This window comes from Oncorhynchus keta, chromosome 29 (genome assembly GCF_023373465.1).
Source record: "Oncorhynchus keta strain PuntledgeMale-10-30-2019 chromosome 29, Oket_V2, whole genome shotgun sequence".
Taxonomy (NCBI): domain Eukaryota; kingdom Metazoa; phylum Chordata; class Actinopteri; order Salmoniformes; family Salmonidae; genus Oncorhynchus; species Oncorhynchus keta.
The window spans coordinates 35,581,333-35,594,838 of NC_068449.1; the positions used below are offsets into that span (position 1 = coordinate 35,581,333).

Sequence of the window (13,506 nt, forward strand, 5' to 3'; positions counted from 1 at the left end):
TTAGTTAATTATTCCTTGCCCACGAACAGTCGAACCACCCATCAGCGATGATTGCAATACAGTCTGCTTTCACTATGATTTGCTTGACCTTCACTTGAAATCTGTTGAACTCTGCATCCAGCAAATGAGTAGATAAAGCATGTCTGGTTGGAGGCGTGTATGCTGGGCCAAGAACATTCAGAAATATCTTCCAATACACATTGCCTGTGAGCATCAGAGGTGAAGCAGTTGCATTCACAACTCAAGCAAGACATTCATCAGCATTTCTCTGACTAAGTTCCTCCATTGAGTCAAAAAAACTTCTGATTTCAGGAGGACCATGAGCAGTCACTATCAATAAGGTGTCTGATTCATCATTTTCACTTCGAATAGAAGTAGAGGGACTTTTGTCAGATGTTGCATGTTGTGAGTGCTGAGGAAACTTTGTGCACTTGACCAGATGATTCTGCATCTTTGTTGCATTCTTCACATATGATTTGGCACAGTATTTGCAAATGTACCCAGCTTTTCCTTCTACATTAGCTGCAGTGAAATGTGTACACACATCAGATACTGCCTGTGGCATTAAAAAAAATATATATATACACACAAATCCATGTACAGATAAATAGTTAAGCAGTTAGATTAAACAACTCCTTTGTCAGATACATGTTTTAAAATGAAACATGTATGGAAACAGGTGAATTAACACTTCTCAGTTAGCAGGCTCAAGCAAGCTAAAACCTACATTGTGGCAAAAACTAACTAGCAGAAATTGTTAACAAGTTAGAAATGATTTAATCACACTTTGCTGTAGGCTACAATTTACAAGTTAACAAAAAAATGATGTACGTCAGAAAATATTTTCACCCCACCCAGTATTGTAATCACAACTTACCAGAAAGAATGTAAACCTTGGCTCAGACAGTGTAGTAGTGTGGGCTCAATAGCATCTCATTAGTGTGCAAGATCTTGAGAATCAGCTCTTCATGTGATGGAAGCATGCACTGTGCATGCAGAAGGATGAAATTCCATTGAATTGGGGATAGTTTAACCAAAATATGCCACAAGACCTAGAATTGCCTCACCTGTATCCCACAAAAAAAAGGTTCACTGTTAAATTCTAACTTGTTATGAATTTGTAGCTCTCAGCGCTTTTAACGGACCTCTGAGACTATCACAGTGCAGGTGCATTTATACGGAGACTTGATTACACACAGGTGGATTGTATTTATCATCATTTGTCATTTAGGTCAACATTGGATCATTCAGAGATCCTCACTGAACTTCTGGAGAGAGTTTGCTGCACTGAAAGTAAAGGGGCTGAATAATTTTGCACGCCCAATTTTTCAGTTTTTGATTTGTTAAAAAAGTTGCAATAAATGTCGTTCCACTTCATGATTGTGTCCCACTTGTTGTTGATTCTTCACAAAAAAATACAGTTTTATATCTTTATGTTTGAAGCCTGAAATGTGGCAAAAGGTCGCAAAGTTCAAGGGGGCCGAATACTATCGCAAGGCACTGTATGTACAATCGAAGTCGGAAGTTTACATACACCTTAGCCAAATACATTTAAACCCAGTTTTTCACAATTACTGACATTTAATCCGAGTAAAATTCCCTGTTTTCGGTCAGCTAGGATCACCACTTTATTTTAAGAATGTGAAATGTCAGAATAAATAGGAGAGAATTATTCATTTCAGCTATTATTTATTTCGTCACATTCCCAGTGGGTCAGAAGTTTACATACACTCAATTAGTATTTGGTAGCATTGCCTTTCAATTGCTTAACTTGGGTCAAACGTTTCAGGTAGCCTTCCACAAGCTTCCCAAAAATGAGTTGGGTGAATTTTGTCCCATTCCTCCTGACAGAGCTGGTGTAACTGAGTCAGGTTTGTAGGCCTCTTTGCTCGCACACACTTTTTCAGTTCTGCCCACAAATGGTCTATAGGTTGAGGTCAGAGCTTTGTGATGGCCACTCCAATCCCTTGACTTTGTAGTCCTTGAGCCATTTTGCCACAACTTTGGAAGTATGCTTTGGGTCATTGTCCATTTGGAAGACCCATTTGTGACCAAGCTTTAACTTCCTGACTGATGTCTGGAGATGATGTGGATATATTGAAGCAACATTTCCCCTCCTCATGATGCCATCTATTTTGTGACGTGCACCAGTCCCTACTGCAGCAAAGCACCCCCGCAACATGATGCTGCCACCCTCATGCTTCACGGTTGGGATGGTGTTCTTCGGCTTGAAGCGTCCCCCTTTTTCCTCCAAACATAAAGATAATCATTATGGCCAAACAGTTCTATTTTTGTTTCATCAGACCAGAGGACATTTCTCCGAAGACTACCATCTTTGTCCCCATGTGCAGTTGCAAACTGCAGTCTGGCTTTTTTTAATGGAGGTTTTGAAGCAGTGGCTTCTTCCTTGTCGAGTGGCCTTTCAGGTTGTCGATATAGGACTCGTTTTACTGTGGATATTGATACTTTTGTACCAGTTTCCTCCAACATCTCCACAAGGTCCTTTGCTGTTGTTCTGGGATTGATTTGCACTTATCGCACCCAAGTACATTCATCTCTAGGAGACAGAACGCGTCTCCTTCCTGAGCGGTATGACGGCTGCATGGTCCCATGGTGTTTATACTTGCATACTATCATATGTACAGATGAACGTGGTACCTTCAGGCGTTTGGCAATTGCTCCCAAGGATGAATCATACCTGCCGGAGGTATACCATTTTTTTTCTGAAGTCTTCGCTGATTTCTTTCGATTTTCCCATGAGGTCAAGCAAAGAGGCACTGAGTTTGAAGGTAGGCCTTGAAATACATCCACAAGTATACCTCAATTGACTCAAATGATGTCTATTAGCCTATCAGAAGCTTCTAAAGCCATTACATAATTTTCTGGAATTTTCCAAGCTGTTTAAATGCAGTCAACTTAGTGTATGTAAACTTCTGACCCACTGGAATTGTGATACAGTGCATTATGAGTGAAATAATCAGTCTGTAAACATTTGTTGGAAAAATGACTTGTGTCATGCACAAAGTAGATATCCTAACCAACTTGCCAAAACTATAGTTTGTTAACAAGAGATTTGTGGAGTGGTTGAAAAAGGAGTTTTCATTACTCCAAACCAAACTTATATATATATATATATATAAACAATTTAAAAAGTATACAGAAGCGTCCCTCGGGGGCAATGAAACTGAGTGAGTGGAAGCATCTGAACGAAAAAGGAAAACTGGACTCTGGTGTCACATACCAGTGTCCTACTGTATTATAGGAGTTAAAGGTGAGGGATCGGTTGAGGGCAGTCATAACAGCCATGTTGGAAAGGACAATTTGAAAAGACTTATCTGAGCCTGCACAGAATGGTTCAGACTGGCTGAATAGTGTGAAACACGTCTTTGACCATCGTTCAGAAGTTAGGGTTTGGTCTCACCTCTTTCCCCTCTGAGCAAGTATGACTGGTTAGTTAGGGCTGAGTTTTGCTCACATCATCTCCTAAAACAGTGTCAGTGGTTAGTTGGGGTCAGAGACTGGGAGTATTTTGTATGTTGAATTACACTGGGCTGAACTACACTCCAATGCATTTTGTATCTCCAATGCAAGATACTTTCAAAAGCTGTAATATGCATTTTCAAAATACAAAATACTTTTCTATACCATTTTTCCCCCCATAGTGGTTAATAATTTTGTGGCCCCCTTTCAGCCTGCATTGGTATCAAATGTCTGATCGCACTATGTTGTGATAAGAGCATCTGGTACATTACAGTGCATTCGGAAAGTATTCAGACCCGTTCACTTTTGTCCACATTATGTTACAGCCACAGGAGGTTGGTGGCACCTTAATTGGGGAGAACGGCTCATGGTAATGACTGGAGCAGAATCAGTGGAATGGTATCAAATACATCAAACTTATGGTTTCGATGCCATTCCATTTGCTCCGTTACAGCCATTATTATGAGCCGTTCTCCCCTCAGCAGCCTCCACTGGTTATGGTCTTGTACTAAAAATAGATTAAATCAATCTACACACAAAACACCATAATAACAAAACAAAAACAGTTTTTTAGGAATGTTTGCAAATGTATTAAAAACAAATAAATAATATAAATACCTTATTTACTTCAGTATTTCAGACCCTTTGCTATGAGACTTGAAATTGAGCTCAGGTGCATCCTGTTCCATTAATCACCCTTGAGCTGTTTCTACAACTTGATTGGAGTCCACCTGTGGTAAATTCAATTGATTGGACAAGATCCTCTGTGGAGATGAGAGAACCTTCCAGAAGGACAACCATCTCTGCAGCACTCCACCAATCAGCCCTTTATGATAGAGTGGCCAGATGACAGCTACTCCTTAGTAAAAAGCCACATGACAGCCTGCTTTGAATTTGCCAAAAGGCACCTAAAGGACTCTCAGACCATGAGAAACAAGATTCTCTATTGTGATGAAACCAAGATTGAACTCTTCGGCCTGAATGTCAAGTGTCACATCTGGAAGAAAGCAGGCACCGCTTATAACCATGCCAATACTATCAATACCGTGAAGCATGGTGGTGGCAGCATTAAGCTGTGGGAATGTTTTTCATTTTCAGGGTCTGGGAGACTAGTCGGGATAGAGGGGAAAATTAACGGAGCAAAGTACAGAGAAATCCTTGATTGAAAACCTGCTCCAGAGCGTTCAGGACCTCAGACTGGGGGCAACGGTTCACCTTCAAAGAGGGCAAGTCTCTGAATGTCCTTGAATGGCCCAGCCAGAGCCCAGACTTGAACATGATCAAACATCTCTGGAGAGACCTGAAAATAGCTGTGCAGAGATGCTCCCCATCCAACCTGACAGAGCTTGAGAAGATCCGCACAGAAGAATGGGAGAAACTCCCCAAATACAGGTGTGCCAAGGCTGTAATCGCTGACAAAGTTGCTTCAACAAAGTACTGAGTAAAGTGTCTGAACACTTATGTATACATTTTTTAAATTTTATTTTAAATATCACATTTACATTTTAAAATCTAAAACCTGTTTTTGCTTTGTCATTATGGGGTATTGTGTGCAGATTGAGGGGTAGAAAACAATTTAAGCAACTTAAGAATAAGGCTAACATAACAAAATGTGGAAAAAGTCAAGGGGTCTGAACACTTTGAATGCACTGTAACTATATGTAAAAATTTCAAAGCATTCTGAGTTTTACTCTAATGAGCTCCGCCCAGAAACAAGGCCAATCTTATCCAGAGTGACAGTGCATTCAACTAAGGTAGATAAACAACATATCACAGTAAGAGCAAAACTTTTCTCTAACTGTTAATAAGAATGTTGCTGTTCGGCCAGCTACTTGCAAATCTATTTTGTATTTTAAAATACATGCATTTGAATTAAATACAAAAGTATCTTATATTTTGATACATTGGTCTTTCAGGTATTTTGTAGTTATGTTTTGTAACTGTAATTTATTCCCATCCCCGGTTAGAGTTCTGTGTCAGTGGTTAGGTTTCACCTCTGTCTCTCTGAGCCTGGCCTGCAGGGCTGCTCGGGGGCCCTGGGTGTTGTCATTGACCCGGAGCCTCTCCTGAACGACATGTATCCAGGACTGAACTGCCTCCAGGCTATCAATAAACTCCTGCTGCTCCTGCTCAGTCATGTGGGAGCCAGACTGAGGTGAAACACAGAGTGGAGAGAGAGGTTTAGTCTGTATATAGTGCATTGGTAACCAAAGGTTAGTCAGGTGATGGACTGGAGATGGGCTTGTTTGGCATGGTAGCCGAAATAGGAGACTGGAGATTGACTGATCAACAAATCACCTTGCATCATAAATATTATTATATCATTATTTGTAGGTCAGTCAGTCACAATTTACCCACGATTCATCAAATAATCTATACTCTCAACATGGCCACAACACAGAAGAGAAATTATACTGCTTCATGTTGTTTTTCTGTGAGTAAAACTACACAACAACAATAGGTCTAGGCCTACTTCTTGGTTTGTCGGTTTCTTTAGAGAAGATTGGCAATACCTTACTAGGGAGGATCTACCACAACATATCTGTTTCAAGGAGACACCACCACAAAATAAATCGTTGAACTGATGTAATCCTCATACTTCAGTCAGTGGTGCACTGTTGACTCCTGGTTTGAAGGAATGAGGATGTTACGTTATTGCACTCACCAGACAATATAGCATATGTATGTATTTGCATACTTGCTGAGTGTGTGTTAACATATCAATGATACTTGTAATGTAATAAGGTGTATTTGTCACGATGGCTTAACTCAGTCTCGCTGCAGACCTTGTCCTTGTGATGTCTATTAAAAAAAAAGTGCTTTTAAAAAGACACAGCAATCTTTGTTTCTACTAGGCTCAAATCTGTTTCTACTAGGCTCCTCTCTCAAGGGGATTGAAATCCTTGACTAGAATAGTGTGAATTGTAGGCCTAGTCATGATAACGCAATGTTAGGAAGGGAAGAAGGGGTGGTCTGAAGGCACATGGGCACCACAGCTCTTTTTTTCTCCACAGGTCAGAAAATGAAGCCAAACTCGTTTTTCTGAGTGACTAATTTTCCCCGACAGATCAAAACTCCCCACGTATCCCCCTTTTAGGGAAGTTATACTAAACTGTGCCTCTTGTATGTTCTCTAACGAGCCACAATATAGAGTAACAGACAAATGGAAAGAACACATAATATAGTAAAAATGTAAGCGCTATATTAATGGAGAAAGTCAACTTCACCTACGTTTCAAAGCCAATAATAGTCGAATAGACAAAACTTAAAATTGACTTTCAGAGTTTACGGGTAAATTACTCCCCGCCCCGCCATCTGTTTTTTTTGACAGCTCACGCTTAGTAAACGGACTTGCAACATGATTGATGATATCTTTCACGCCCTCACTAACGTTACATTGCATCGCTCCCCAGTGGCTTCATAATTGTATATTGACTGAAACGATTCGGATCTGCAATCTTTGCCCCAAGACTTGATCATTTGCCTGTATCCAAATCTATTTTATGGAAATAGCCCTACGACTGAAACGGCAAGTTATTTCGGGACGTTTTCAACCCTATATTAATAATAGAGACTTCGACTTCAAATATATTGGGATATAGGTCTACAAAAGGGAAATGTCTATCCATAATATGATACTACTGAAGTCTGACAACGTGACATTGTGACGATGGAGTCCATAATACGTTTGTCATCATGCTATTTAAGGTACAAATAACCATAACATGAACAGCCGGGCGATAACCGAAATAGACGACATGAAATGACTTACCGATTCCTGTGCATTTGGTGAAAGTAACAGCTAGCGTTCCTGTCCACAAATGACCTAATATGCACTGTAAACTTCTAGCATAACGCAGGAAGTGTAGGAGAGGCCTCTGCGATAGCTGCATAGCCTAACCTTAGCGGATTTAGCCAGACGAGAGCAGCAAATCCGCAGAGCAATTGATAATCGTGGGGCGTGAGCGTATTACGTCAACAATTCAAACGGAAAGGCGCGCGCTGAAGAGCTAGACAGATACCGTGTTCTTCTGGACTCAGCCTGATTGACAGAGCAAGTGTGTGTGTGTGTGTGTGTGTGTGTGTGTGTGTGTGTGTGTGTGTGTGTGTGTGTGTGTGTGTGAGAGAGCAAGTGTGTGTGTGTGAGAGAGAGCAAGTGTGTGTGAGAGAGAGAGAGAAAGTGTGTGTGTGTGTGAGAGAGAGCAAGTGTGTGTGTGAGAGAGAGAAAGTGTGTGTGTGAGAGAGAGAAAGTGTGTGTGTGAGAGAGAGAAAGTGTGTGTGAGAGAGAGAGAGAGAGAGAGAGAGAGAGAGAGAGAGAGAGAGAGAGAGAGAGAGAGAGAGAGAGAGAGAGAGAGAGAGAGAGAGAGAGAGAAGGGGACACCGATTTCAGTCCCTCTTGTCCTTGGCTGTGTGTTAAACACACTAGTATGAACAACATAGTCTGCGTCCCAATTGGCACACAATCCACCAGGCTCCCATAGCCATACTGCTCCTATACAGTAGGAACACCAGTAAATTAAATAGGATGCAGGAGCCAGGGGAGGGGGGAAGTTTAATAGTCTGAACAGTTGTAATACTTGCAACAAACAGAACAGAAACAGCAACATATAAAACACATTTCACCAATAATATTTTAATACCACCAAATTATACAATACATTTTATTTTCATAATGAAAAATATCTACATGGTGATACAGGAAAATAGTTTCCTGTAGTGACTCCCTATTCAAAATGGAATGGCTAAAGTAGTATTATGGTTTCACAAAACTAATGCGAACTTGTCTAGTGAAGAAAGCCTACAGCTGCATTTACTTAAAGCCAATTTCTGCTCACACATTGACAACAAAAAAAGTGTTTACTAAAAGCTGTTCCAGCCACGTAATTAGAATGAGAATAGAATCGTTCATCTAATTTTAGGGTTGCAGCTTCTCACCGGACTATTAAAGCCTCTAGTGCTCAAAATAAAAGTATATTTAGTTTTAGGCAAAAATCTTCTATACTGTACATTTGAGGTCAATATCTCAAGCAAAGCCATGTGCTGCCTTTTGTGGCTGTAGCTTGTTAAGGTACGATGGCATGGGACACCTTAGATGTTTTTAAACATGTAATTCATTACACAAATCTTTATTAAGTGCTACAGTGGCACGATACAAGGTATTTGTTTTTAGATTTATATATTTACATTGTTGGCCTAAATTCTTTTTTTTACCATGGCATATAACCATATAATAATGACCATATAAGAGGTATCAGAGAAAGAAAAATACATATCTATACACAATTCCTCAGTTCCTTTACACAGTAAGCTACAAATGTCCCAGTAACTGTTGTTCACAGCTTGAAATGCTCTACATTATTGTTACTGTTGTGCTTTAATGACTTCACAGCTGTTTTAGCACCACTAAGACCTCACTTGAACCACACACCATTATATATATACACACACTGTAGTATATTGCATCATAACATTTCACATATGTATGTAGCAGATTCTCTAATCCAAAGCATCATGTCCATCCCAAATGGCACCCTATTTCCTATATAGTGCACTACTTTTGCCCAGAGTAGTCCATTATAAAGAGTATAGGGTGCCATTTTGTACGCACCCATGAAACTCAACTCTGTTAAACACTGAGCTGTTTCAACAGACTGAACTGGTACTTAGACCTGAATGCCAAATAGACCTGAATGAAAAGCTAACAACATTGTAGACACACCTCTGTTGTCAAATGCCAAGCCCAGAGTACAAAAGACTTGAAATGATAGTTATTTGGACAAAAGAGTTTTTAAACAACAGCTGATATGTACTTGCAGAACTATGACTCAACCTGTGGAATCGATTGACAGAAATTCACAAACTACAGTGGGATGATGAAGAATGTCTCGGTCTCTCTCTCTGGGGCTTTTCTCTTTGTCCATCAGTGCCAAATATCCACATAGTCTCCGTCTCTCAGACTTTCGCAATCTCCCTCGTCATTCGTGAGTGAGTCACACTTACCTTAATATACATAATAAACATAAACCCATATAGATCAGTCTCATATGGGCCAGTACCCAAGTCAAACCAGTTAGCAGTCCATCCAAATATGGGCCATTAGTATCAAAATGTCCATGTAAACCCCAATAGCAGTCTCTCTTAGCCTTTTTCTTGTCCATGTCGTATGATAAACATAGTCTGTGTTCCAAAATGGCACCCTATTCAATACATAGTGCATTACTTTTGACCAGGGCCCATACTGCACCAATACAGTAGACCCTACGCTCCTATACAGTATGAACACCAGTAGATGAAGTTGAATAGGATATAGGAGCCAGGGAATAACATCCTGGAGTACTTGTCGATGGCATGTGTATTCTGGATAATTTTGAGGGCACGGATACCTTTCTTCTTGGTGGTTGTGGACTCGCTACTGACAGACAGGTGGACCACCATGTGCTCCCCAGGAGTCTGCTTCTCGTTCATCACCTCATGTGGCATCTCCACATCGTCCTCGGACACCATAGTTCCCGAGGTGTAGCCTGCCAGGCTGTTGGTGTCCGCCTCGCTGTAGTTCCCGTCTAATATCATGGTCCTGGTCTGGGACATGCCACAGGTGCAGGGCAGCGACTGCAGGAAAGGAGAGAAGGTAAGCGGAAGACCGAGGTTATGGCAGGAAAAATGGATCTAAACTAACTTGAGATGCATGCCTGTCATTTTTTAAATTATGCATGTCAATGAGACATTTGACCAAACATTCATGTGTTAGCATGTATTAAGTTAGGCCCTAAGAAAGAAGAGGAAGTAATGTGTCAGCAGTGTCTCGCAGTCCGAGTTGCATGAAATTAAGAGCAAACTGTATTCACAAGAGATATTCAGTTACTCTTTGAAAATTGTCTCATATGCACAGTACTATGGTAGCATCTCATTACCTGTGACCTGGCCCTTTCTCTTATCTCGTCTCGCATCTTACGTTCCCTGCGGTCCTGCACGGTGGACAGGTAGTTGACGGCAGCGTACTCCAGCACAGATAGGAAGACAAACACAAAGCTGACCCACAGGTAGATGTCCACAGCCTTGATGTAGGACACTCTGGGCATGGAGGCGTTCACGCCAGTAATGATGGTGGACATGGTGAGTACTGTGGTGATACCTGCAGTGGAAAAAAGAAGGAAATAGCAAAAGCTCACGTCTGTTGGATTAAAAATATATACAGTTAGTGTCGGAAGTGTACATACATTGGGGCAAAAAAGTATTTAGTCAGCTACCAATTGTGCATGTTCTCCCACTTAACCTGTTCAGGATACCACGGTTTACTGCCCCTTCTGGAGGATTTGGGTACCCATATAAAACATGATACATTTTTGTCAAAAGTTGCTAATATATGCAAATAAAAATATTATCGAATAGAAAACACTCTAAAGCTTTTAAAACCGTTTAAATTATGTCTCTATGTATAGCAGAACTCTCAAAATCTGCATTTTCCCAAAATATCTCTTCTCATCTGAAAAGTTGGGTCACCTTTGACCTCATCGCAAACACCCTTCCGAAACAGTCACAGCACCCGGAAGAGTCTCCACGTGTTCAGCATGATCTCAGCTTTCAATGGGACTTCTCATTGTGAGAATCGCCCGCTCGCGAGAGTTTGAGCACGCTGTAAGCTCTCAGTCACTCAAAAAAACCTGTGCGCAATGGTCAAGTCCTCTCTCTTTTCCAAGATCGATTGAACAGTGCTTGTGTTTCTGTTTGTTCTCAAAATTGCTGTACACCTTTATAACATGTTAAAGCTTGATTATGAAGTTAGTTTGACAAGATTACTCGACATATTATATATTCTTTTGAAGTTTTGGTGCGCAACCACTTCAATTTTGACTACATTTTTACCAAAATCAGGCTATTTTGAGAACCGAAAGACGCAGACTTGAAAACTGAACGCTCATTTGGTGAGTATAATCCCTTACAGGTCGTTTGATGGAAGAATAACAAAGGTGAGGGAATATTTAATGTATTCATTTTGGGTTTCTGTCGACTCCAAGATAGAGGAGTCATTATGCTACTGTGGGAGCGCCGACTCCATATTATAGTCTAGTGAACGCAAAATGTAACGTTAAAATTAAATGTAACAATGCAATTGCATTTAGAAGAAGTGTATCTTGCTATACATATGTAAAACATGCATATTTAGTCAAAGTTTATGATGTGTATTCCTTGTTAGCTGACGTTATCTGCCGGGGCTATCGTAATTTCTCAGGACATTTGGGTAGCATTTTTTGAACGATGCATCATTGTAAACAGAGATTTATGGATATATATAGCATATTATTGAAAAAAATGAATGCACTGTGTAACATGTTATATTACTGTCATCTGATGAAGATTTCAAAAGGTTAGTGAAATGATTTTTCTTTTAATCCTGCGTTTGTTGATTGCATATTTTTTCCTACTTGGCTATGCTAATGAGCTATGTCTGCGGTGGTGGTTTGACATAAATATGTGCTATGTTTTCGCCGTAAAACATTTTAGAAATCTGACTTGCTGGCTAGATAAACAACTTGTTTATCTTTCATTTGAGCTATTTTACTTGTTAATGTGTGGAGGTAAAATATTTGTAGGAATATTTTTGCGCATTGTGCGTTCTGGTAATGAGCTTGAGCTGTAGTCACGCTACCAGCAGAGGAATAAAACTCCCGAGCTGATGAGAGAGGACTGTAATGTTCATCATAGGTACACTTCAACTATGACAGACAAAATGAGAGAGAAAAATCCACATTGTAGGATTTTGAATGAATTTATTTGCAAATTATGGTGGAAAATAAGTATTTGGTCACCTACAAACAAGCAAGATTTGTGGCTCTCACAGACCTGTAACTTCTTCTTTAAGAGGCTCCTCTGTCCTCCACTCGTTACCTGTATTAATGGCACCTGTTCGAACTTGTTATCAGTATAAAAGACACCTGTCCACAACCTCAAACAGTCACACTCCAAACTCCACTATGGCCAAGACGAAAGAGCTGTCAAAGGACACCAGAAACAAAATTGTAGACCTGCACCAGGCTGGGAAGACTGAATCTGCAATAGGTAAGCAGCTTGGTTTGAAGAAATCAACTATGGGAGCAATTATTAGGAAATGGAAGACATATAAGACCACTGATAATCTCCCTTGATCTGGGGCTCCATTCAAGATCTCACCCCGTGGGGTCAAAATGATCACAAGAACGGTGAGCAAAAATCCCAGAACCACACGGGGGGACCTAGTGAATGACCTGCAGAGAGCTGGGACCAAAGTAACAGAGCCTACCATCAGTAACACACTACGCCGCCAGGGACTCAAATCCTGCAGTGCCAGACGTGTCCCCCTGCTTAAGCCAGTACATGTCCAGGCCCGTCTGAAGTTTGCTAGAGAGCATTTGGATGATCCAGAAGAAGATTGGCAGAATGTCATATGGTCAGATGAAACCTAAATAGAACTTTTTGGTAATAAACCAACTCGTCGTGTTTGGAGGACAAAGAATGCTGAGTTGCATCCAAAGAACACCATACATACTGTGAAGCATGGGGGTGGAAACATCATGCTTTGGGGCTGTTGTTCTGCAAAGGGACCAGGACGACTGATCTGTGTAAAGGAAAGAATGAATGGGGCCATGTATCGTGAGATTTTGAGTGAAAACCTCCTTCCATCAGCAAGGGCATTGAAGATGAAACGTGGCTGGGTCTTTCAGCATGACAATGATCCCAAACACACCACCCGGGCCACGAAGGAGTGGCTTCGTAAGAAGCATTTCAAGGTCCTGGAGTGGCCTAGCCAGTTTCCAGATCTCAACCCCATAGAAAATCTTTGGAGGGAGTTGAAAGTCCATGTTGCCCTGCAACAGCCCCAAAACATCACTGCTCTAGAGGAGATCTGCATGGAGGAATGGGCCAAAATACCAGAAACAGTGTGTGAAAACCTTGTGAAGACCTACAGAAAACATTTGACCTCTGTCATTGCCAACAAAGGGTATTGAGAAACTTTTGTTATTGACCAAATACTTATTTTCCACCATAATT

At 40.7% G+C, this 13,506-nt stretch overlaps 2 protein-coding genes across 4 annotated transcripts in view; both read right to left on the reverse strand.

Annotated features, from left to right (window-relative positions):
* Positions 1-7,467, reverse strand: part of LOC118362780 (nesprin-3-like) — a 45,618-nt gene extending 38,151 nt beyond the window's left edge. Inside the window, exons 1-2 of one of the 3 annotated variants that reach the window (XM_035743383.2) lie at positions 7,253-7,467; positions 5,475-5,630 (exon numbers count right to left, since the gene is read on the reverse strand). In XM_035743383.2, coding sequence (XP_035599276.1) covers positions 5,475-5,618 — 144 coding nt within the window. In that variant the 5' untranslated portion in view covers positions 5,619-5,630; positions 7,253-7,467. Of the gene's footprint in view, positions 1-877; positions 3,041-5,474; positions 5,631-7,252 lie in introns of those variants that run through there. The other 2 variants (XM_035743382.2, XM_052486465.1) reach the window with 2 other exon arrangements.
* A 626-nt stretch (positions 7,468-8,093) lies between these two features.
* The window catches only part of LOC118362781 (gamma-aminobutyric acid receptor subunit rho-2-like), a 29,341-nt gene continuing 23,928 nt past the window's right edge, over positions 8,094-13,506 (reverse strand). The window contains exons 8-9 of the mRNA XM_035743384.2: positions 10,392-10,612; positions 8,094-10,089 (exon numbers count right to left, since the gene is read on the reverse strand). Of these exons, the coding sequence (XP_035599277.1) occupies positions 9,739-10,089; positions 10,392-10,612 (572 nt within the window). The 3' untranslated portion in view covers positions 8,094-9,738. The remainder of the gene's footprint in view (positions 10,090-10,391; positions 10,613-13,506) is intronic.